Source organism: Gymnoscopelus braueri (genome assembly GCF_963280865.1).
Source record: "Gymnoscopelus braueri genome assembly, chromosome: 14".
Lineage (NCBI taxonomy): Eukaryota > Metazoa > Chordata > Actinopteri > Myctophiformes > Myctophidae > Gymnoscopelus > Gymnoscopelus braueri.
Window position 1 is genome coordinate 8,338,605 of NC_137619.1, and position 26,522 is coordinate 8,365,126.

Here is a 26,522-nt window from a genome sequence, read left to right on the forward strand (position 1 = left end):
ACCCCAGGTGTGATGCAGAACCTGCATCACACCTGGGGTTCTATAAAGACGCTGGCCCAGAACAGACAGGAGTGGAGATCCTTTGTTGCTGCCCTACATGCCAGCTGGCATAAAGGGCAGTAAGTAAGGAAGTAAGGGGTGGGGCAGCCATTCCTCTGCTGTACAGCCATTCCTCTGCTTCTGCACACCGATCAACTGTGGCAGGATTGCATTGATGTAAAGTAAGGAGCCATTCATGCATACGTGTGGTCCAAACACAGTACCTCCCTTTGGTATCGTTGGTACCAACCTTTGGTAAACATTCCCGAGATATCTACACGAATCAATAAATAAGAGAACCAAAATGCTTTTAATGAACGCAACCATCATCAAAATACATACAACTCTACAACTGTCTATAAAGTATCTTTTATTTTGGACAAACATCCAACGACATAACTTTTTTTCTAATCTTGTTTTTTTAAACCAAAAACAAAAACAAATATATTCCTTACAAATTAATGTCTGAAATAAGTAAGCTATATCCCAAAGAAGAAAATGGCTTACATGATCATGTCTCTCTTTCTTCTCCTGGTCTGTGGTTCTCATCATGTAGATCATTGGGTGCTTTGGACAGACGATGAGCACTCCGAAACATCACTTCTTCTCTCCTGGTTTAGGAATCATCAGCTTATATCAGAAAAATACTTCACAGATACATTTCTTTTGCATTATTCCGAATATCTAAATCTAAAATAAAAATAATATTGTTAGTGTTAGTGTTACTGATAGTTACCAGGGGAAAGTTCCGTATTTTCGCCTGTAGTACAAGAGGGCAGAAGCAACAGCAACAGTAATGGCAAGGATGCTGAGAATGAATAAAGTCATGCAGATCATGCAGCCTCCTAAAGGACGAAGACAGAGATATAAAAGACTCATCATGACACATCGACACTAAAGGACATCATGGGAACATGACATTACATCAGTGGTGGAAAAAGTACTAATTTTTTTTTACTTAAGTATAAGTATCAATACTGCAATGTAGAAGTGCTCTGTTACAAGTTAAAGTCCGGAATTCACCTAACCATATTCCTAATCTTAACCTCAGTAAAACTATGCCTAACCCTAACCTTATTCCTAAGCTTAAACTCGAGATGTCCGCAAATTTTCTTTTGGGCGAGCGTGTTTTGGGGCGAGTCTTCCGGTTACCGTGTAAACACCTACCATGAGGGCTCCCACTAATGCCGTCTCAGCCCTGTGTACCAGCACTCTATAGTGAAGACCGTGAGGGAGAGAGAATCAGGGAACCCTCAGGACCCTCATCTATTGCCTTCCTTATGAGCACCAACATGACTTATGAAGGTCTATTAGTAAATCTACCAGAGCAGAGCAGAGGCTTTGTGTTCAACCACCTTTAGACAGATAATAATCACAACCACGCCTGAAATGTGACACACCCATGACCGCTTCTCACACGTTCTCTGTGCGTGTAGTCTGGTAGGAAAGCTCTTGATTCATTGCTGCCATTTCCTGGGGGACTACGACACCGCCTTCTCCGTTTTTGACATTCCTGCTCTGACACGCACCTCTCAGTCTGTCCTGGTCTGCTTACTGTGGAGCGTTGATTACTTTCTTACATTCAGGGAAGCTGTGTGTCAAGGACAGATAGGTAAGTGCCTTAAGTAATTCTAAGTAGAGTATTTATGTCTAGGTGTGTGTGCTATTGTTTCAACTTACACTGGAGACCATGTTTAATTATGTTTATATTAATCTGTTTCTGTTGTTTCTCTCTTCGAGTCAGAACACATGTCAGCTATTTCAGATAGCTATCTTACAGTAGCTGCGTTCTTGTTAGGCTAGCAATATAAACAATGGTTGTTTACCACCGTCTGCCAGCAGTGAAATGATCTCTAATATCGTTTTACTGTTTATGGCCTTATGCTTGTGTTGCCTAACTTGATTCCCCTGCATAGTCAGTCAGTCTGCATAGTTAGGATATCTTTGTTAACATTGTTTTAGCTCCTAATTACGGGACTATTGTAACTCTAGATTACGGTACTGAAAGTGTGCATGTGCGTCATGCTGATGGTTAAACTTATACAATGCAGAATGTACTGTATAAATAACAATGTATAATCAAAGTCCATTTATAAAGAATCCATTTATGACAGCAGGTTCAAGGTTGTGTTTAAACTATGAAAACACACAAGTTTGCACAAGTTAGGTTGTGTGTCTTTTGGGCATGGTGATTGCTCATTGCTGTTTATTAAAGACATAATGAAATGAAATATGTTTTTCTAACTTTTAGAGCATATCCGTGGTCATAATGAGGTCATACCTAATCCATTAAGACCGGGAACGCATCTGTGTCATTTTAAGATTTCTTTGGCTATTCAAAAATAGCAGACTCATAGCACGGCACAGAGTGCTTGTAGATCTATCTTTTTTTAAATCGTGGAATTCTTTTTGCAAATCTTTGAATATATATATAAATGTTTTAAAGCGAACATTTTTAACTCCGATCTGTGCTTCTGGGGGTCTCTGGAACAACATATTTTGAGGTAGGGGTCTGTGGCCAAATACATATCATTTTGGGGGATCCTTGACATGGAAACGTGGGAGCAACATTGATATAGCAACCTACTGTTAAGATTTAGGAAAAAAAATAGATATGTCTTTGGCCCGTGGACCCCCATCTCAAAATGTTTTGTTCCAGGGACCCCCATGAAGCAAAGATTTGAGTTACAAATGTTTGCTTTAAAAATATATATACATATATTCAGACCCGGCTGGTTGGCATAACCGTCTGAGCACCTAGGCTGGTAATCCAGCCTGACAGCGCGTCGCGGGTTCGACTCCCGATCCCGACGACCTTTGCTGCATGTCACCCCCCCCATCTTTCTCCCCAATTCCTGACAGTCTACTGTTCCTATCAATAAAAGGCAGAAAAAGGCCCCCAAAAATTATTTTAAAAATATATATATTAAAAGATTTGCAAAAAATAGCATTTTTTGCAGATTACAGTATGTTGTAGAAATGTAGATCTACAAGCTTCTCACCTGCGTCATGGTACACGTAGAGAGAGACATGTTGTTGTCCATGAGGGTTAGAAGCTTCACAGGCGTAGAGACCTCCCAGGTCAGAGGTCAGGCTGATGAAGTGCAGCCTGCCTCCCTCGGCACTGATCCCAGACAGGGGCCATGTCTGGTTCACTCTACAACAGAGACACAGCAACACTCAGGATGAGCGTACATACCATACAGAAAAGAACACAAGTGTCATGTTTTGAAATAAAATATTTGGTGTCAGTCTAGCTGGGATGGTGTGCGTTTTGTTACATTTATGTCCGTGGATACAAAATAAACTAAGCAAGACATTATATATGTATGCAGAGACTTAACCGTTTACATTTAAACTAGTTTGTTGAAACTACCTGCTCCAGGTGTGCGTTGCTTTTGGACTGGAGTCAGACACACATTCAAACGCATCTTTGGATGTTTCATGGATGTTCACTGACAGAGGTGCATCTGCAAGAAAGGAGATGAAATGGACATAGTGTGTAGGCAGTAGTTAAGAAGGATGTCAGTAACACCCATGTTCTGAACAGGAGATAATGGCACCCATATAGATAATGATGCAACTGACTTTAAGATGAATGGTTCTTTTGAATGTCAACACTGAAGCCTTGTGACTCCTCTTTGCACGATTGCTTTGCATTGGCATAATTTACTGTACGACCACCAGGCACGCAAGGTCTCACGCAGTGGAATCTACTCATACCTGTGAACCTACTGGTTCACATGCACTTTGTTCCACTAGTGGTATAGTGAGGTTCAACAAGGACTTCATACAATACACAACAGGAGAAAATGATTAACCTGTACATGTGACTCCCTGTTGTTACAAATATTAAAGTGTATAAGCTGTAGGGCAAGGTATAACTCACAGTGGACCTCAATGGTGAAGGGCAGGGTTTCCTCTGTTGCCAGGGCTTGTTGCTTGACCACACACTGGACGAGGAGGTGGTTGATATTTCTGGTTGGTATGCCGACCAGATGGCTGACTGTGGTGGTGGTGCCGTTAGCATGTTGAGTGGAGTTGGTCGCAACGCTCAAATCTTGAGAAGAGCCAGTGTCCCAGGTGACATCTGCAGGGGGTTTGGCACCAGAAGCTATGCAGCTCGCAAACGTGACCAAATCCTCCCTCTCAACGGGAGCAGGAGCTTCAACCTTCAGGCTGGTCACTGGAGGGACTAAGAGAGTTGCACAAACAAGTTGACAAATAAGCCGCATCAACTGACTACCCAGTGCTTAGTTGCATATGATAAACGGTTTACATTTGATAATTATATTTAATTGAAAAAGATTTTTTGTTCAGAGATTCACTCTTTATAATGCTACATGACCGCCATATGCTTCATGATAGCAATTTGAAATTAGTTTTCCTTTTTGGATTAATTATACCATGTACTAGCCAGGGTACATGGCCTTACAACCCAGACAGTGATGTGTTCTACCGTGGTACGCTGTATACGCAGTATGCCCTGTAGATTTTTTTCGTCGCCACCGTCTACATCCAAAAACTGTTCAAAACAGCGTATCTGATACGTTGATACGGTCTGATACGCTACTGCCCAGGAGTGGCTGGGGGCAGCAAGAATGTGGGCTAACTCTGAGTTGATGGCTTATCATGTGTGTAGCTATTGTTCTTGAGGTGATAAGTAATGGCTGCGACGGAATTCACACATTAACTCAAAGACGCGAATACTAATGAAGTACTCTGCTGCACCAGAGACACCACTGTCCCAGACAGAATCTCTCTCTCTCTCTGCTCTCATCTGCTGACACGACACTACACTCAATAAGTAATAATAATCCTGGCTTTGCATTGAAAATGCATCTAAGGCTAAAAGCAGCTCGGAAGTGGTTGAGTTCAGGTGAAAATCAGAAAGTTTAGAAACACTAGAAAATCAGTACAAAGAAAGCATATTGCGTGTGGGCCACACACGCGCGCGAAGCGCTCGTGCACATTTTTTACATTTAATTAATTATAGACGAAAAAAGTGTATTTTACCAAGCACAGTCAGAGGTATCTCTGTCCTGTATGATCCACTTGGGAACAGAGTGAAGATGCAGGTGTAGACTCCTTCATCCAACAGCGTGACATTAGAGAAATGGATGGATCCATTGTTTTCTTCTAAGCTCCCGATGAACTTGAATCTACTGTCATGATCGTCGACGAGTTCTGGACCGTATTCAGGAGACACAGTCAAGAAATCGTGAACTTTGGTGTTGTTTCTGGTTGTCTTCTTCCAGAAGACCTGAGCGATTTCTTCAGTTGCAGGCTTCTCAGTCAGTGTGCAGAGGAAGGAGACATCCTGTCCTTGTACTGCCGTTTGTTTTCCTCCAATCACCTTGATACCTGGACAACACAATTTACAATTACAATGTAGGTAACTTACAAAGTGCAAGATCTGATAAACAAATAGCAGATGACAAAACTTTCCAAATGCTGAATGCCATGCATTCTAATACAGAATAACAGCAGTTATGTTATACGTCAGCAGTGGAAACAGTAGAAACTTGATTCAACATTCTAAATACATCCAACTGGATGTGATTTCATGAGAAATCCTTCATAGTACATGATTTATAAAAATGCATTTTCAATGATTCTTCTTCACTTCTATTGTTAAGGCATAAAAAATTTTCTTTCATTTTTAGTCTGCAGGGCTATTTGTATCAGAGATAGATTCTGTATTGAGCTTGAAGCCTCAAATTTCTATAATTTACACGGTAGACCTAGCCAAGACAGTGGCAATAATAAAGATTATTTTAGTTACAGTGACAAAGGAACATCTTGCGTGGATTCGGCTCTTTTCAAGTGCTCGGGGGCTTGATGTCCCATCTTAATTTTTCATAAGATGGTGGTTAATTGTGCCAAGCCCTATGATACTTAACCATAGTTTGCAATAGGACACGACAGTCAAACTCAATGCTGAGCCTAGTACTTGTGTTGTTTGCATCTCCAAGACAAGAAGTCCTCAACAACCGACTCAAAGAGAATAGCACTCAGTGTGCATAGGACCCGATGGAGTGATGTTCCCAGTGTGAAAGTTGGTCGGATCGGCGGTTGTCCTACAACAATATTGATAAATCCGCAAATCGCCATATATGGAATACCCTGATGTCATCAACATGACGTCATAGGATGGCCTAGACTCTCCATATTTGGGCATGGCTGACATGGAATTCCATATTTTGGCATAAAAGGGACACAGACAGACAGACACCGAGATCTCCAAACCGATTTGTGGCTGTGTGATCCTACCCACTCTACATTGTGGGTATGTCCCACACTCACAATGACACACCCACAACACAAAGAATAGCACAAGAGCCCTGATTGTGCCTCTTGTCACAATGCTATCACAAGAAAATAGGAAATTACCTACCTAGGTTCCATTTTAGAGGCAAATCTTTCCGGTGATAAAATGGAAACTGAAGTAATCAAAAAAGTCAACCAACGAACAAGATTTTTGTACAGGATCTCCTCTCTGGTCAATAAGAATACATTGAGGACTCTAACAGGGGCCCTCATCCAAAGTCTCTTCGACTATGCATGCTCCTCATGGTACCATAACACCACAAAGGCTTTAAAAACAAGGCTCCAGAGTGACATCCCAAAACAAACTGGTATGGCTCCTTCTTGGCCTCAAACATCTAACCCCTGCTCACTTTGCTAGGGTGGGATGGCTCAGGGTAGAGGACAGAGTACAGCAACTTGCAATGGGCCTGGTCTACAAGATACCCCACAACATTAAGATACCCATGTACCTGTCAAACTACTTCACAAACGTTAATTAAGTCGACAATCACAACACCAGACCAGAGGGAGCTCCACTACTCACGTTCAACCCAGATTTGGCTCAAACAAGGGGTTAAATTCGTTCTCCTGCTATGCCACAAAAAAAATAGACAACAATGAATGGACCCTCATGTTTGTTGGCCATTGTAATTGATTGTGTCAGGTGATCTGCCATACCTTAGCTTTTGGGGGGACACATTCACACGCAGAGATTTCGGGTATTATAGTAAGATAGTCATAGTGTTGACAATGTTTTTTGATTAAACATTTCGGCCATATAGCAGGCATAGACCACAATGTTAGTAATAAAGAATGGAAACATACTCTGAACTGTGTTCATCCACGACATCAACAGCCACGGCAGCAGAGTAAACGACCACGACATGGCTTTGTGTCTTCCGTTCTTTGGACAATAGACACATGCTAGCCTGGCATCATCAATATACATTTCCAGAGTTTTCGGTTTCGTGTTTCTGATCCGGTCCGAACGTTACGTCATCATGCGGCCCGGAACCAACAACTGGACCCACCGGCGCCGTGCATCTCCAAAATGATTCCCCTAGTTTAAAACGTGTTCAGTTTGGTATAATCGTTTATTTTCTTTTGGTATAATAATCGTTTGGAATGTCCATTTTCTATTCTAACTCGTAGCACGACTAGCAAGACTAAACTAATTGATTCGCATTATGTGGGGAACAAAAACAATGCGACGCCAACCGGAACCAACCACGGGAACCATGAATATATATTTTTTTTTATAGTTTTAGAACGAAACCAGGCTTTCCTCCGCACTTGGGAAAGTCTGGTGATGTGCATAGAGTTATAATATATCTAGAGGGCGCATTGCCCCGCCCCCAGCTATTAATTTCTATTAAAGTGCTCAGTGGCGTTTTGAAGCACCCGGAAGTAAGAATAGGAACCAATATGGAACCAATATGAACCAATGGAATGGATCCATGGGTCGTGAAGCGTCGTGAGCATGCGCACAACACGGGAGACGCACGCGCAGAAGTGCATTCTCAGATTTGACCACCAGGCTTGGCCGCTTCACTGTTCTACCGTAGTTCTGGGGGCTTGGGTGATGTGAGGCTAAAGAATTTCCCACAATGCAATTCAGCAGCGGTTGCTAGGTAGTGAGTGACGCAAACAAACCTCACTCTCAGCTCCGCCGAGCCTCGTCGGAAATCGCAACCGGTAAAAGGTCCCGATAACCCGATTATTACCCTTTTCCCCACATCGTATCCAAAAGGTAAAGGTAGTCCAGTAAGCACACAGATGTCTGCAACATAGTCGGAAAGTAACATTTAAGCGACGGGTGAAACAACCGTTTAAATCGGTTATTTAGTCAGCCTGTGCCATGTTTTATCATTTTAGCAGCATCACTGACACCTGCTAGCCTGGTAACCCCCCTGCCTCCGGAGGGAGGGGGGTTACCCAGGTTACCAGGCTAGACACCTGCGGCCAGGGGTGTTGAATGGGAAAACATGGCACAGTTATTGACTAGAGTTCATGCTTACTAACTGTAAGTTACTCTTGGAACTCAGTGCAGCCTTCTACATAATTGATCACCATAATGTTGCTTGATCGCCTAGAAAATAACATTGGTCTCACTGGTACTGTTCTAGTCTGGTTTAGGGCTAGTTTAGAGCATATTTAACTGATAGATCTAACTTTTTCTTCATAAGTAACTGTTCATCAAACCACAATATTGTCAGTTATGGTGGACCACAGGGATCCGTGGCCCTTTTCTCTTTTCTATTTGTACTGTATGTTGTTGCCCCTTGGTACATTACTTAGACACCATAAACAACATTTCCATTCATGCTGATGACACTCAGCTCTACATCTCTATGAAGCCTGACAGATGTCATCAGCTGGTTAAACTTGCACAATGTATCTTAGAAATTAAACAATGGATGTCATCAAACATTCAACTTTTAAACGCTGAGAAGAGTTGTTCGTACTTGGTTCAGATGTACTCGCATTAGAAATAAAGTCAGTGATCTCAGGCTGAATCTACAGTAGCTGGCTCCACAATCTCACAAAGCCCTACTGTTAAAAGTCTTGGTGTTCTATTTGACACAAATCTCTCTTTTAAGAACCATCAATTATATTACAAAGACTGCATGTGTGTGTCTATGAAATATTGCCAAGATTAGTCCCTCCCAATCTGTCAATGCCTGAGGCTGAAATACTTGTCCATGCATTTGCCTCATCTAGACTCGATTACTGTAACACCCTTCTTTCTGGACTACCCAAATCAACCTTTAACAAATTACAACTAGTAAAGAACACTGCTGCCAGGATTTTAACCAGGATTACCATATCACCCCTGTGCTTATTTCCTTACACTGGCTCCCTACACACACCAGATCCAACTTCAAGATTATATTGTTAACTTATAAAATACAACACAACCTTGATCCGTCCTACCGACCGTAGTCAGTAGCTCAGTTGACCTAATCCTAGCTGTGCTATAAGTTTCCTTTTCTACCCCAGATTTTAACCACAGTCTTCTACTTAAGTGATGACATTATTACCACTGAGCTAATAGAGCCTGCATGCTTGCTCAGGGGAGAAATTGAATTTTGACCTTCAGCTAAAAATTTGTGTCAAACCAGAAACAGGATCGTGTCAAAGGTCATGTCAAACCAGACACACGATCTAATCAAATACAACCACCACAACTGTATAACTTATATTGCATTATCCTACTCTACCATACAGATTGGACAAAATAAAATGTATTCACTAAAATAAGTTACATAGCTTTATACCTATTTGCGTCAGCATTTGACATGATTTAATCTAAACCAACTTCACCTAACCTACTTTATTACAGTCACCCAGTGTGTCTACAGTGTTTTATGTGTGTGCATGTGAACGTATGTGTGCGTGTGTGCGCGTGTATATATATATGTATGTACATTGCACTCATATTTACTTACTGTAACTAGTAACTTATTATGTGTGGCTGTATGTATACATAAACTTTGCACTCCTTGGTTTTAACTTGTTTTTTTTATTATTGTTCTGTTTTTATGTGCAGCCTTTTGGGACATTATTTGGTATATTGGGCTATAATAAAAATGTACTTGACTTGACATTGATAACATATTATTTTGTTTTATTCATTGAGAGGATCACCAGAGTGCCACCACTGTTATGCTGTATAATAAAATACCTGCAACAAACAGAGAATTACACGACTGATTTCTTGTGTTAAAGGGGTAGTTCACCCCCAAAATAACTTTTTTTCTATTGATTACTGACCATCTGGAGCCTTGAATTCATAGATATTTTTTTGTTTTTGTCACATTCCTAAGCCAATAATTTTATTATAATAAATGTGTCCCCATTGATTCCGGTAGGAGACACAAATGCATTTGTGTCTCCTACCGGAATCAATGGGGCTAAATTTATTATAATCAAATAATAAAGGAAGGAATGCGACAAAAACAAATAAATATCCATGAATTCAAGGCTCCATGGGGTGAATAATCAATAGAAAAAAAGTTATTTGGGGGGTGAACTACCCCTTTAACACAGACCTATTTCTGTAGTAGTCAGTGGAAACCAGCAGTAAGAAATAAACATGCTACATACCTATCCTGCAGCTTGGCTGCAAGATAACTTTACTTCAGCATTGCATCAAGCAGTCCAGATCTCTGGTCTGTCCCCTGCTGCTCCTCTGACATCGTTCTTCCTGGGTGGTCCATGGAAATCACCAGTTGAAAAAAAAAACAATGTTTAGTTATCATTCAGCAACCTTACGTATGTACTATGTAGACAATCACTGAAGAGCTTCAACAATGCAGGGGTAGTTTCTTTGTTCAATCAAAATCACATTTTAATCAAATCAAGCTACTGTACATGCAGCGTATCAGAAGATTCAGACGTTTCCACTATTTTCCTTCAACAGGAAATCTAAATTCTAGATGAGTTCCTCCCTCCTCCTTCAACATGTAACTTGAAGCTTAGCAGATTGCAAACACATGCAGCAGACAGGAAACGCATGTTTTGACAACGCATACGCTACAGTTAGGAAAGTGCTGCAACTTCAGAAGACAAACAAATTGAGAAATGCTATAAGAAGGCCTGATCACTGTATTTTGAGCTGCTTTACAACCTCTTATACTCAACGTCTCCTTTGCCTAGAAGCACTCACACAGACAGGTCTCTTTGGTTATTCTTTATTCTATTATAACAAGATTCATAGTAGATCTAACAGATTATTATATTTGCATAAAACACATCGTCCTAGATTATGAAATACATTGTCTTACTTAGATTATGGTTACTTGAGATGCCATTTCCTACATTCAAATGCAGTTTCCGCAGCTAAGTCATTATAACAGTCAGTTCCACATACTGTACCTTCCAACATACAGAAAGACACTTCTGCTACAAATGGCATATTTCATAAAGGGAGAGTTTCATCACACGTATCCACTGGGGGGAAAAAATTAACTTTAAATGGATTAAGATTCTATCCAGCAAAACACTACTTACATAAAACAAACTGAGACAATGATACATAATGATCTTTCTATGATGCTCAATTAAAATCAAATCTAAAAGAGCATTCAGGTCTCTAATAACTCCAGATAACAGTCATGCTGTATGTAGGCTGTTCTTGATGCAGGCTACAGTATAACCGAAGACCACATTAATATCTTTATGACGTTATACAGATTTCAACATAAAGAAATCTTAAAAGTGACATAAAATCAATACATAGGCTAACTATTCTGGGGTTTTTAACACAGTTTCTTTCTTATGTTTTGAGAGTAAACACATGTTATATCAAACCACACATCACATCATGCTTTGTGGTCATAACTAGACTACATGATTAATCTTCTATATTGGCTAAATTTGCTACACAGAGAAACATCCAAATATAAGCACAAACCTGTTAAATGATGAATAGGCTTCAGTTGTAACATAGCCTCTCGCCGTGGCATTTTCTTCATCATACTGAAGCTATTCCACAGAAGTTGGCCACACCTTCAGAGTCCTTTTTCTATGAGGCTAAAGTCAGCTGCCTGCATATGTGTACAGTACTACTTACTTACTGTAGGCTCTGTTTTAGTGTGAATTCCGCCCCCTTGCTGTCCAAACATGTAATGCTTTTCATGTCCCACATGGCCACATCTCTCCAAATTTGTACTGACAAAAGTTGTTAGTAGTGTGTGAAAATGTCTTTGCTTTAACCAACATTAAGTCAACTTAAACTCCTTCATAATGGCGGTGAAGAAGGTTCTCAAACTTTTCTGTCTGTCTGTGCGTGCGTGTCAAAGATATTTTAACTAAAGTAGGCTCACTACACATCCAAAAGGCACAAAATCATTGCAACATTTATTGCAATGATATTGCATTCAGTTTGGCGGTGTGACTCTGCTCCTGTGAAACTACAGATCATGCACAAGCATGACACATGAATCTGAGATCACTAATCCCCCAGAAGCAGAGCCTAAGGTACAGTTACTGCATGAACATAACATTGCACCCTTCAAGGCTATAAGTTAAGATACACAGACACATATCATCATACAATCCACAGAATCATACATTTGACATAGAGAACTAAATGCCACAGGGAGGAGGCCAGGGAGGTGGAGGGAGTTTGATCACTGACAGGCGGTATGAACGGTGCTGTGACCAAATGCTGAGCATGTAGTGTGATGCCCAACATTATAGATGGGTTTCCGCGCGACGTCATCACAGAGCAGAGTGTGCAATCTGCGCATGCGGGAGGTAGAACGACCCGGAAGTGCCATTCACTCTATTGTTATTTTCGGGATTTAGATAGGCATAATGCTGCTATTATAGGCATAATAGGCATAATGCTGCTATTATATACAGACAGATACAACTTCCGACAAATCATTTTTATTGAGTAAAGAAGATATTACAAACTGCATCATTTAATCTACTTTCATTAAACCCGGTGAAGACCATTTATTTTATCAATGAACAATGGCCAGAGCTGCTGCGGGTAATAGCGCCCTCTACAGGCTCTTCCCTCCACTGCGCGCGCATCATCCTCTCATGTTTACCAACGGGAAACCCATCTATAGTCTGGGTAGTTATGGGTGTGCCTGATATGCTATTAACACTTGTCCTATAGGTGAGCAGGGTGGGGCCTCCTGGTCTGATGGCTCATTGGAGAGCACCTGGGCACCTGGGCCCGGTGTCTCCAGGAATCTATAAAGAGCCCTGCCCATTTCACACCGAGTTGAGATCCAGAGGAGACAAACCTGTTGTCTCCACCGGCTCTACACCGGTCGCCATGCCCTTATTATTTATGGCTGACGTTACTTCCCATCCATACACCTTGCACTACACTATGCTCCACACATGCACATCTACACTACTGATTTACTGACTCCACACCTCATAGGATCCGTTGTTAATATGTTCTGTTCACCACATCTTTAATTGATTGTTCTTAGGCCTTATTTAATAAATACACTTTTGTTCTACCTCTACCCTGGTCTCCCCCCAATGTGTGTCATGGCAAGAGCCAGCTGTGACAGTAGTATGAAGAGTGAATGTGTTCTGCTTAAAAATAAAAATCTTTTGAAAATAGCAGATCTACATACAGTGGAAAAAAATAATGATTCAAATTCAGTGTCACAAAAGCTGCACTTTATGATCTATATTAAATGTCATTCTAATTAGCAATTCATTTGATGGATGAATATTATTAAGAATTTTGAAATTGGGGTTTACAGCTACAGGCATACCAGCCAATATTGTTTGTTAAAAAGAGGGAGATTTTCTGGCCTATACCTCAATCACCCTGCACTCATAAAACCCTATACCACAGTTTAACCACTTACTGTAAGCCCTGTTTTATACTTATTTCTTTTTAAAAGCGGTCTACAAGCTCACAACGTGTCGCGATGCGACGCGTTGTGAGCTTGTAGATCGGCTATTTTCAAACGACTCAAAGTTTTGAGCGCTGAAGTTGTGTGTATGTTTTGTAAGCTAAATCTACAAAGTAACTAGTAACTATAAAGTTTTCAAATAATTGTAGTGGAGTAAAAGTACAATATTTGCCTCTGAGGTGTAGTGGAGTAGAAGTAAAAGTATTGGAAATTGGAAATACTCAAGTAAAGTACAAATACCTCAAAATTGTACTTAAGTACAGTACTTGAGTACATGTTTCCACCACTGGCCTGTGCTGGCTGTGGATGTGTGGCACATATCCTATATGCACATATCTAACAGTGCCCACTAGTGCAGCATTGTTTCCTGAAGAGGCTACCCCTACAGGTGTTGGTCAGCTGACACTGGTTGCTATGAAACACTGACATCAAGCTGAGAGGGTCTCTCTCCCTAGAGTGCAATGAATTATTTATACCACACAACATCACCACAATAGACAGAGAGCCATTCTCCTATACTTCTCTTTGAGAGCTCCAGACTTCTGCCATGGCATCTCTAGTGGATCACGGTTTGGTCAAAACCACAGCGGCAGAGCAGGTGGTGGCGCCCATCGCTGGTCATCTGTGCCACCTGGTCCTGCTTTGTGACAGTGCAGCGGAACCTGAGCGGTTCACCCAGCTAGAGGACGCAGCGCTGGCTGTGGCAAAAGCCACTAAGAGAATGGCAGCAGTGGCCTCCAGGTATGTACATGTGTGGTTTAATGAAGTGAAATAAGAATGGTAGTTAGTTTATTGTCCACAATTCAATAACGTAGAAGTCACTTAATACATGTCTGCAGGCTCATTCAACATGCTTTACATTGGGTGTAATATATTGGTATAGCTCTATATTCCAGTAGCAATCATTTAGTGTTTGTTCAGTAACCTTTCATATTGTGATACCAATGACAATTGGAAATACCCCAGTAAAGTAAAAGTAGCTCAAAATGGTACTTAAGTACAGTACTTGAGTAAATGTACTTTGTTAAGTAATGTAATGCGCATTACAGTATCAGATCAATGCACAGGGTCTGTTTATTATTTCCTTTTCCAGGCAAATAAGCGAGACAGAAGATGAAGTTCTGCAGATGGAGATGTCCTCCCTGTTAGAGTCATTGAGTGTGTCTGGACAGCATGTGTTGCTCACCGCCCAGAAGCTCAGCATCCAGCCCGCTCTGTCTGAACACAAAGAGGAACTCATCACCGCTGCACAAAACGTCCTGCTGGGAGTGGTCAAGGTGCAGTATATGCTTTTATTATGAAACTACAACATTAAAGGGATAGTTCACCCCCAAAATGATTTTTTTTTCTCTATCGATTATTCACCCAATGGAGACTTGAATTCATGGATATTTTTTAGATTTTGTTGCATTCCTAAGCCAATAATTTGATGACCGGAACCGCTGTCTATCGGTCGGCTTGTCATCAAATTATTGGCTTAGGAATGTGACTAAAACTAAAGATATCCACGAATTCAAGTCTCCATGGGGTGACTAATAGATAGAAAAAAAGTATTTTTTTGGGTGAACTATCCCTTTAATAAGAATCCCAAAAGTCATATCGTTGCTGTCGGGCAGAAACCTTGTATCTTCATATTTAAACTTTTGATGTTTTTTTCGTCACTTAATGCCCTACTTCGTCGTGTCAAGCAAAAGTTTCGAAAATAGCCGATCTACAAGCTCACAACGCGTCGCGCTGCGACGCGTTGTGAGCTTGTAGATCTGCTATTTTCACTATTTCTGAACATTTTCTTTCCATTTCCTGAAAAGTTACGGTTTGGACAACAACGTTTCCACGACAGCAATGATAATGTGCCAAAAGAACCAAAACTGTGTAATGTCACACCGGTGCATGCAATCGTAAAATAGCAAAAATAAAATATACATAAATACATATTTATAATTTATGGCAGGCAGGCCTATTGCTATTCTTTAGAATGTCCAATTTATCCTCTATGGAGCTGTCCAGTAGACCTGCTGATTAAGGAATGGGAGATCTTTAACATGGCTATGGGAGACAACAGCGAAAATATACTGTTTCTTATATGATCCACAGTGAATGGATGAATTATAAGTATATACTGTAAATATAAAAATATGTATGCATGATTGCTCTCAGTTTTAGATCTTAAATTTTGTTATTACATCGGTTTAAATTTGCTAGGCCATGCTAGGTCATACAGTATCCAAAAATTCATTTGAAATGCATGTAATGTAAGTCTAAGAAATCCTTTGTCAACAACATGGTTCTCCTGTCTGTCTGCTCCATAGGTACTTGTAGTGGATGATGACGCAACTGTAAGGAAAATATTAGCAGCTGCTGACCAGGTTTTGGAATGCCTGGGTGAATTGGGGTCTTCACTGGACATTGTGTCCCTTATGAAGTCCTTCAAGTTGTTTTCCGAGGCCCTGCTTCTCCTCAACCACCTGACGATGGACCGGGCGGACTCCTTACAGGATCCCAGACAAGCACAACAACTGTTTGACTCGCTGGAGACCCTGAGAAAGTGCGTCTCCATGCTGCACACTGCTATGTACACAACCATCAAACATCCTGCCAGTGAGCAGGCCCAAGCGTCCAAGAGGTACATCCTCGACAAGGTGGAAAGTACGGTCAATGACATCATTGTAACGCTCAAGAGTGACTGCCACAGAGGATCCCTGGGTCCTTGTGGGTATTATACTGGGAGGCGCAATAGTCTTGTACAACTACTGACCAGTTCTTTCATCTCTTCAATCAGAGGCAGTGGCTTTGATAGCATGGTGCGAGATCTTGTGTTCCACTGCATGGTGGTGGCAAACTCTTCTCGTAAAGAGCTTCAGCAACGAGTGGTAGGCTACTGTCGACATGTCCTACACTTCTGGTCTGACATTACGAGAATATTGAAGTTCCCAGAGGATCCTGAACGCCCCAAGCAGAATGCAGATGACATCTGTTCTTTGCTGTTGCAGCAAATTCAAATGCTTGACAGACTCTTGATGACTACTGTTCTCTATCAGGTGTTGGACACATTCACTATGGCATCGTCAACGTTTGAAGAATTAGTGAGTGTAACAAGGCAGGATCTGGATGTGGAATCAACAGCAGAGTTTGATCCGGAGTGTGTGCAACCACTACTTGAGGATTTCCTCTGTCTTACTGATAGAATTATCCAAGTCACAAGTTTTGTATCAGCTTTTGCCATCGATGCAAAGAGTCTGGAGAATGTGGAAAACTCACGGACATGCCTCTCACGACTCCGATCTGTGATTGCACCACTCTCGCTAGAGCTGGACGGTAACTCATTGCAAACTGTTCAGAAGCTCCATGACCTTCTTCGGAGATGGGAGGAGGACACAGCTCAGCTCCATGATTCTCTAAGTGATGTCATGGATGTCAGGGAGTTCACCAGTATTGCTATTCATGAGATGGTCAACGACAGGCGTGGATGTGACGCAGCATACAAGGAACAGAGCTATGAAGAGTTTGATGAGCATGCAAGGGACCTTGTTTGTCACATGAAACAGGTGACCCAATCAGTGAAAAGACACTTGGACAAGAGCGATAACCCCATATACAGGAATGGCCTCCTGGTGCTGCTGAAGCAGGTGCAGTCATCCCAGACAAAAGTGCTTGGGTCGGTCGAAGACATGCTCTGTGGATCGGATCTGAACGTGGAGGCATTTTCTCCCTTTTCTGACGATGTTTCCATGGCAATCCAGCACTTTAAAGTGCTCAGGGAGGGACTGGATGGCCAACAGCATCCCCATCTCCTCAGCCCGTTGCGGGAGAATGTGCGGCAGCCTGTGGCATCACCTTCCCCCCCACCTAGGCCAGTCAAAGAGACTGATGGCACAGACCTAGATCAGGACGTTAGCGGTATTAATTCTCCTGTGCTGGAGGATCAGGAGGAGGATTTCATAGCGGAACTTGAGGAGGAGTACTCAAGGAGAGAAACTGTAGAAGGGTTTCTGGCTCATAAATATGACGACGATGATTTAAAGTTGCCAGCTGCCTCAGACGAGCCAAAACCGCTCGACACGCCTCTCGACGTTGATCTATTACCGCTGTTGTATGAAGTCGTGACTGTGACTAAAGGTAAAGATGTGACAGCCCTCAACCGGGCCTGCACCAGTGTTCTTGAACTGTCAAACTGCTTCGCTCAAGCTGCGAAGGAGGCCTCAATGATCGTCGACGCGATTGACTGTCAGACACTGGATGACTTCAGGGCAGAGCTGGTCTCACTGACCCCACTGCTGGTCCAGACGGCTCAAGAGACCGCCATGAGCTCAGGGATGAGCACAGAGAGCGTCTTCAAACACAGTGCGTTATTCTCTGATCTGATCAACAACATACGGAAGGTCCTGCTGCCAGTGGCTGGAACCTGGTACCATTCTATATACACGTTGCTTCAAGGGAATCAACCAAACATGGCAGCCACTGTGGGAGAGCAACTTGGCGAAGTAGTGGCTTTGTGCGGTGATGTGGTCCAGCTCCTGATGTCGTCTGACGTACCTACACAAAAAGACTGTCAGGAGAGTTTCACAGCTTTGCAAAACAAGTTGAACAAAGCCCAGAACAACACCAGGCATCTGATAGAACTCATCAACTCACTGCATGGTCAAGTGGATCAGCTAGAGGCACCATGTATTCTGTGGGCATTGTCAATACAGATTTTGTTAAGCTCTCTGGATAAGGTTTTGGGTACATCGACTGCAGTGAGGCAGGTCAGCCCACAGAAAAGACTGTCAGCTCTGTCTGAAAACTCACTGCGCATCCAAGAAGCTGCGAGGCTGACTGGTATAAATTGTAAAAGCGCTTATAAGGTTAAACAGTTGACGGAATTCCAGGAGGAACTGAAAATAGTTACAGAGACCTACCTTCAGGCTGCGGAGGAACTTAACACCACGCCCAGTGTTCTGCTTCTCGCCAAGTCTGAATTCCTACAAAGAAAACTTCTGATGAAGCTGAGACTGCTGTGTGGTCACTTAAGCAAAGCAAACAAGGACTATATCCCCAAAATTCAAAGTATTGTCAACATTGCCTATTTAGCAGCTGAAAACCACCTGGATGACAGGGCGGCAGAAGACGCAGAGCAGCGATTTGAAAACGCAGCACAGGTGCTCTTTGAAAACGTCAAAGGTGCCACGAAGCGCGTCGAAGACTGCTTCAACTACGTCCGCGACCCACGGGCGCGTTCTAACCTGAAGTCCATCAACGACCACCTGTCCTTTCAGATCTCTGACATAGTGAGCAGGGCTCGGCTCATCGTAGAGACCCGATGCGTCTGTGACACGCTCGGTCTGGAGGTTCAGACGCAGTGCTGGTCAGCCAAGGCTCATTACATGGTGCAGGAAGTCAGTAAGCTGGATGGGATTCGCCAGGAGGCTAGAGAGCTCATCCAGACCGGTCTTCAGGGCAGAACACCCGTGGATGACAAGGCAGTGCTGACTACAATCCCCACTTCTGTAAAAGAAATTCGGGAATTTTCACCCGACATAGCACCCTGGCACAAAGATGATACAGCAGAGGCTGTGGAGACAAATATGACTCCATGTATGGCTGCAGTGTCACCGCCTGTACCTACAATGGAAAAGCATGTGAGTATATTACATGAGTGATGTAGTTTTTTTTCAACCCCTTGAAAACCACTTAAGTAATGCAGATTAACAATATTTTAACTCTTGAGAGCGTAAAATATAACCAAATGGACCCGGTTTTATTCATTTTACACTCTCAAGAGTTAAAGATCCACAAGGATCTATTTGGTTACCAGCTCTCCATCATTTTGCTGGGAACCACCTGGAACCCCCTCAAGGACCACTGGTGGTCCCCGGACCACTGGTTGAGAACCACTGATGTAGTTTTACAGTTTAAACCACTTAATCCCTATTTTATACTTCATCGTATGACAGTGTCGCGCAAAAGTAGCGAAAATATAGACGATCTACAAGCGCACTGTGCTTTTGAGCTTGTAGATCTGCTATTGTCACAATTTGTTTTTGGAATGTTTTTTAAATGTTCACCTACAAAGACATGCCTAAAATAGGGATGCCAGATTGGAAGTGGGAAATACTTACAGGGCAGTGTTTGTACTTAACAGGAAATTATATTTTACTGTAACTGACACTTAACTACATGTTTCTTTCATAGGCCAGGGCCGGGCCTTCTGTGCTCAAAGATGCCTCATCGCTTGCCTACACCTCCCTGTTTCTCAAGCAAGAAACGGACAGCTGGGATCCCAAAGACAACCGGATTGTTCAAGTCACACGGAAGATGGCCGACAAGATATACTACATGACTCAGTACCTGAGGAAGAAAGGCCCAATAGCGGTGAATGATGACCCTAAGAACCTGTGTTCCAATGGAGCCAATATATTGTATTTATTATTCAGTCACAAACTCTTTTCATTGGTTCAATAATTATGAAACCCACAGACACACTTAAAGGTAGGGAAAGTGATATTTTTGGGTTAAAAGAAAGATCTTTATGTTAAAGCTCTATATTCTGATAGTAATCATTGCTATAGAGTGTTTGTTCAGTAACAGGAGTCTCCATGTCTCTGCAGCTCTTTGATGAACAGAAAATACATTTCCAGGTAGGTGACACATTTTCAACCAATCAGGAGAGAGTACCATTTATCAGCTTCATTTTTAGAATGTTCCAGTTCCAAGTTTGTCTGCACATTTATTTGTGTCACCACTTCCAATTTCACTTGTTTAATCTGTATCCTGACTGAGTTCTCTATCCTGATTGGATAAAATTGGTATCCAGACCTGAATATGCATTTTCTGTTTAATAAAGAGCTGGAGAGACATGGAGACTCCTGTTACTGAACAAACACTCTATGGCAATGAGTACTATCAGAATATAGAGCTAATTAACACTTATTTTAGCCAAAGAAAATCACTTAACACATTGGGTGCCAGAGGTTTATTAAAATATTATACGTTGAGTGCCTGCATTTCTTCCATCCACTTGCGTTATACGTTTCGTGCTGTGAGAAGCCCCGACGCGGAAGTGCATGTAAACAAAGCGTGCGTGCGAGACGGCGGAGGGTCCCGACTAACGCCTGGAACAATAATATTTCCAACGCGACCCTCCATTGCAGCGTGATCGCCGATCGAAAACGGCTCGTTTCCACCACATTAAAAAGAAATGGAGATATTAAGCTTTTAGTCAAGGAGATAACATTGAAAACGCCGACCGGAAGGATTTTTGACATGGAGCCACATCCAGCCTCTTCTTCTCAGAAACTCCTTGGGTGATGTCAAAGTTTCGTTTTAGCGCCCCACGTGGGCCACTCGTATAAAAATAGAATTGGGTCAAAAACGGTCCGGACCGTTTTCGGCACTTCTCGTTTGGACCCTCAAAAACGGTCCGGACCGTTTTTGGCATTCAATGTGTTAACCTACCTTTAACTACTTTTATTTATTAAATAAATAGCCAATCCTTTTGTGTGACACTGTAGAATGACAAAGTAGGGAATTCATTTACGAAAAAACATAGAAAGATTAAATATGGTGAGGTTTCTCAGGGACAGCAACGATATAGGCCTATACTGTATATGAGTAGGACTGACAACAAACTGTATTATCTCCCCTATTATTCTAGAATAAAGAGGCGTTTGTCAACACGGCTAAAGAAGTGATCTCAGACTGCCAGTCTGTCACCCAGTTTGTCCGAGTCATCGCCAACCACTGTGTGGACAAACAGTGTACGGTGGAACTGTCCCTCCTGGTGGAACAGATCCTCACCGTCACCAACCAGCTCAGCATCATCTCCAGGTCAGAACACACGGAAAACCTGCGGTTAAAGGAGAATACCGGACAAATTAAGTGTTGTCTTTGATGTCTCGTTACTCACCGACCGACGTGAAAAGTGGCGTTCTTTTTTTCCATAGATTCCCGTGTCGTCATTTTTTAAACCCCCTCCGTTGTCAGAATGGGAGCGCGTGGGTTAGGGAGATTCGTCTATTATAACCGAGGCAAAGGTTATTGTTATTACTTTCCAGAACCTGGCAACACGAGTTGCCAGGTTCTGGAAAGAAACAAGCATCCAGTGTTAAATCGTTCGCCATTAACGGTGGCCTCGCAGGAAATTTCAACGCATGTTTGACTATCATGAGACTCCACAATGACTAGCAGTAGAGAGAAAAACAACTTTGCCTCGGTTATAATAGACGAATCTCCCTAACCCACGCGCTCCCATTCTGACAACGGAGGGGGTTTAAAAAATGACGACACGGGAATCTATGGAAAAAAAGAACGCCACTTTTCACGTCGGTCGGTGAGTAACGAGACATCAAAGACAACACTTAATTTGTCCGGTATTCTCCTTTAAAGGAGCACCATTTTCAACCTTATCTTAATGTTATTGGTCCTCACTGAAGCTTATTAAAAGCTTATTGGCACAATTTCCGTCTACTCACTCTGCGTCTCCTTGGTGGGCTGTGGACAGTTCAGAAACCTGCCTACCAATGACATCATCGATGGGGGTTCCGTAGAAACTACGGCCTTTCTCTTACTGCAAAGTTAGGACGCTGAAATAGAAGCCATTGTTCTTGCATTAATACAAAAAAAAAACAATAATATAATATGGTTGAATAAACGTTGCATTAATTATTGTGTCTTAGTGTCAACGCGGTGACGCCTAGTGGGTGCAAGTCGTCAAATGAAATCCTGGTGAAGAACGCACAGAATCTACTGCAGACCGTTCTACTGGGGGTACGAGCCGCTGAGACAGCGTGTATCAAGGTACGCCGTAACACAATATGTGAGTACTTTTCCCACCACTGAGAACCATTACTGAGCTAAAACAATGACAGTATTATTGTGTTTGTCGTTTGTTCGCCCAGGGTTTGACACAGCCTGAGCCCAACTCTGACGGAGCGGAGGCGGCAGCGCTGTGCTTCCAGTGGAAGAGGAACCTGCAGATCCACAGAGCCCAGCAGTACTGCAGCCTAGAGACCGATGATCTGGGCCTGAGGAAGACCTCCTCCACCCCCGTGGCGCCCAGCCTCGCCTCTCCTATCCACGTACAAGAAGGATTTAAGTGATCACTTTCAGAGAGGCGTCATTTCAGAAGAAAATAAACTGTAAAAAAAAAATCACACCCTGTGTGAAGTGGGCGGTGTCTTGCTAGCTAATCACAATACTGAATGGAGTCAACCAATCATGTACAAAAAAGAAATACATTTATTGAAACACTCTTTATGATGGAAGAAACCATAACTTAAAAAAAAAAATGTATGGTTTTTTTAAAGTTATGGTTTCTTATATAGGGCTATGCACATGTGTCATGTGACACTGGCCAATCACAGTCCTGAATAGACTGTGATTGGCCAATCACGGTGCAGGGTTAGGCGGGGTACATTTTTGTACATTTTTGTACATTTTTGGCCAATCACAGCGCAGGATTTGTTGTACAAATATCCAAACCTCACTTATAGGGGCGGTTTCACCGCCCAAAAAAAGAGTGTGACTCAAAGGCGGATGCTGGGCTTTTCAATCAGAGACAGAGTTTAGATTTGATATTAACCCATTAAGACCTGAGGCGATTCTTTAAAAAAATCTAAATCATAACAGTTTTTGGAAAAAAATCTAAACATTTATTTTTCAAGATTTTTCAAAAATAGCAGATCTACAAGCTCATAGCGCGGCACATAGCCAAAGAAATCTAAAGTGACACAGACGCATCCCCAGTCTTAATGGGTTAAATAACCAATGAAACAGGGGGCACGGTGGCACAGTCGGTAGTGCTGTCGCCTCACAGCTAGAAGGTCCTGGGTTCGATTCCCGCAGGGGACGCTGTGGGCGCTGGGGGTGTGTTCTCTCCTCCGCGTCATCAGTGCCCATACCCTAGGTGGGGTTGGCAAAAGGGCCTTTCTGTGTGGAGTTTGCATGTTCTCTCCGTGTCTCCTAGGGTAGGTACCCTCACAAAAACATGCAGTAATCCTGGTCACTATACTGCCTCCCCCTGGCCAGCCGGGGCGCCTGATGGAGGGGAAGGGAACTGGTTGGAATAACGTGTTCCTTCCACGCGCTACGTCCAACCAGGGAAACTCTCCCCTGTCAGGTGACAAGAAGGTCAGTTGGCTCTCATGCATTGAAGGAGGCATGAGCTCGGCCCTGGCCTCCCTAGGTTGGCAGAGGGAAGGTAGTGCCCAGGATTACATAGACAATTGGCACTGGGTGTAAAAAATAGGGTTACAAAATCGTGGGATAAAATTTAGTTAAAAAAAAAAAATAACCAATGAAACAATCACCGTACATTCAGATACAGAATCAGTTGTTTCAGAAATGGATGATTTAACACTTTTTTTATTTAAGACACAGATAATAAAGGCATTGCAACGTGATGAGCAATTTAGTGTTCTCCAAGTGGCCTTACATTGTCTCTGATAATCATAGCTACCATACTGAAAAAATGAAATAATAATAAAGCAATAAACATTGCGACAACATTCAAAAATAGACAGCATACATGATACAAAACAAGCATTTAAAATGTGACTTATATGAGCAAGATAGAAAAGTATAGTGTCTTGAACAAAGGGTAGCACCGCACATAATATAGAACAGTGGATCTCAAAGTGGGGTGCAGGGAGGGACCCTCAGGGTTCTTTGAGGGAGTTATGGGGGTCCTTGAAATTAAAAAGTGTGAGAACAATTGATATTGAACACATGAATGACCAAATGAATCAACCAAAGTATTTCATTTCAGTGGAGCATTTTACAATTTAACCACATTATCCCTTTTTGGGCAAATAAAAAAAAACAAGATTTTCAAAAATAGCTAAAATAATAGCTCTACAAGCTCACAACGCATTGCACTGCGATGCATTGTGAGCATGTTTGTCTGCTATCTTTGCTATCCATCATACAGTGAAGTATATGGGGCTTAAGTGGTTAACACACAGACCTTTAACACATATATTCGTTAACAGGTTATCCTTTTATTTTTTCCACACGCGATCCCTTCTGATTTCCTCAGCAGACAACAAATAATGTTTGCCAGCAACAAAAAATATACAAAAAACATAGTCCAGGAAGTTTCGATTGCGAACGTGTAACACACACACACAGACTCTAGCATTTGATGATTGTATCTCAGTGTAATACGACGTATAGTAAGCTTGTAGATCAGCTATTTTCGTCATACAACGTATAAGGTGTGATTCATACTTTGTCGTACGACGGTGGCGCGCGGCGAAAACAGCAGATCTACAAGCTTGCGACGTGTTGTGGGTCTTGTAGATCGTCTATTTCCGGCATGCGACACCATCATACAACGGTGTATAAACCAGGCTTTTACACAAGCTTTAGTTTTTGTGCTACGATTGATCTCCCAGGATGGAGTCACCGTTTCTCAACATGGGTTAAGGGTCTGTAACTCAGGTCTGAGAGTGAGTATTAATTTAAAGGGATAGTTCACCCCCAAAATGACTTTTTTTTCTATCGATGAGTCACCCCATGGAGACTTGAATTCATGGATATTGTTTTAGTTTTTGTCGCATTCATAAGACAATAGTTTGATGACCGGCAGCAGTTTCAGTAGGAGACACAAAGAGTCTCCTTTGTGTCTCCTACCGGAACCGCTGCCTACCGGTCCACTGGTCATCAAATTATTGGCTTAGGCTTTTTTTTGGGGGGTGATCTATCCCTTTAACCCAGTCTCAAATGAATATTGAGGATTTTACAGTATATAGTTTTTTAATCTTAATATTTATTCTACAAATGTCTTCTAAATCATTACCATTTCTTTTTTTTAAACTTGTGTTGCTATATCAGTGGTTCTCAGACCTTTTCATGTCAAGGACAGACAAAATTATATGTACATCTCAAAATATTTAGGTCCCCCCCCCTCCCCCAGAAGCAAAGATTTGAGTTACAAATGTTCGCTTCAAAGGAATATATATTCAAAGATTTGCAAAAAATATCAAGATAAAAAAAAAAAAAGCAGATCTACAAGCCCATAGCGCTGCACTCGGTGCCGCGCTATGAGCTTGCATATCTGCTATTTTTTTAATAGCCAAAGAAATCTAAAATGACACAGATGTGTTCCCGGATTGAATGGGTTAATGCATAACAAACTGGGGGGTCAGTGAACTAAAACTAATACTGGAAACTCAATCTACACCGTAAAATCCTCAGTGAGAGGAGAGTTACAGACCCGTTAAAGGGGTCCATTTGGACCCCTGGTAGTCCCCCAAACCCGGTGTTGAGAACCAGTACAGTAGAGTTACAAGTGTGTCCAAAGGTTTACAGTTCATGAACTCAAATGAAATGTTCTATAAAAGTGGAAAATCTCTTGTGAAATCCCTTTTCTACCAAAAAGAGTGACACTAAAATCAAATCCCCCATGACATAAAAAGTGCCTTCAAATAAATACTCAACTACAAAAACATTCCAAGAGATTTAAAAACTAATGGATATATATATAACGTTAGTGCTCCTATATGCTGATGATACACAACAAAACGGTGTGTTGTTCCATGTCTCACAGAAATGTAATGGTTTATTCTAATAGTAGTTTACTACGTTTTAATAGCCGAGTTTGGTAAATAACATCACAGAATCATCGCCTCCATCATCCCGTGTTTTGGGTCATTCAGTCAGTACCGTACGCAGAAACTCAATGACAACTTCTTAGGCCATAAATCCTGTGCAAAAACACAGTCATTCTGCACTAATGTACAGAGCCCCGCCCGGAGTGGCCATAGAAAGCAGTGGTGTAAAGTAACTAAGTACATGTAC

At 42.0% G+C, this 26,522-nt stretch overlaps 1 protein-coding gene and 1 long non-coding RNA gene across 5 annotated transcripts; both read right to left on the reverse strand.

The window, feature by feature from the left end:
- Nucleotides 1–7,243, reverse strand: LOC308100910 (nectin-4-like). 4 transcript variants are annotated; one of them, XM_080450092.1, is made up of 8 exons: nucleotides 7,174–7,243; nucleotides 5,056–5,403; nucleotides 3,929–4,234; nucleotides 3,416–3,509; nucleotides 3,042–3,196; nucleotides 776–884; nucleotides 547–650; nucleotides 1–195 (listed from the first exon to the last, which is right to left on the reverse strand). In XM_080450092.1, exons 1-7 carry the CDS (start codon nucleotides 7,232–7,234, stop codon nucleotides 551–553), a joined length of 1,173 nt encoding a protein of 390 aa, XP_080306218.1. In that variant the 5' UTR covers nucleotides 7,235–7,243; the 3' UTR covers nucleotides 1–195; nucleotides 547–550. The 4 variants fall into 4 exon arrangements, 2 of the variants coding, with proteins under 2 accessions (XP_080306218.1, XP_080306217.1); XM_080450091.1 differs by having other exon boundaries at nucleotides 1–313; XR_013934471.1 differs by lacking the exon at nucleotides 776–884.
- Nucleotides 7,244–8,007: 764 nt separating this feature from the next.
- On the reverse strand, nucleotides 8,008–11,857 carry LOC308100911. Its single transcript, XR_013934473.1, has 3 exons — nucleotides 11,765–11,857; nucleotides 10,456–10,555; nucleotides 8,008–8,128 (listed from the first exon to the last, which is right to left on the reverse strand). It is a non-coding gene; the product is annotated as an uncharacterized lncRNA (long non-coding RNA).
- Nucleotides 11,858–26,522: the final 14,665 nt, after the last annotated feature.

Excerpts from the sequence above, each read along its gene's own strand:
- LOC308100910 (XM_080450092.1), bottom strand. The coding sequence starts at position 7,234 with ATGTCGTGGTCGTTTACTCTGCTGCCGTGGCTGTTGATGTCGTGGATG. Across the intron at positions 4,235-5,055 it reads GATACCTCTGACTGTGCTTG|TCCCTCCAGTGACCAGCCTG; the intron begins GTAAAATACACT and ends CAACTCTCTTAG. Across the intron at positions 885-3,041 it reads CTACGTGTACCATGACGCAG|GAGGCTGCATGATCTGCATG; the intron begins GTGAGAAGCTTG and ends TTCGTCCTTTAG.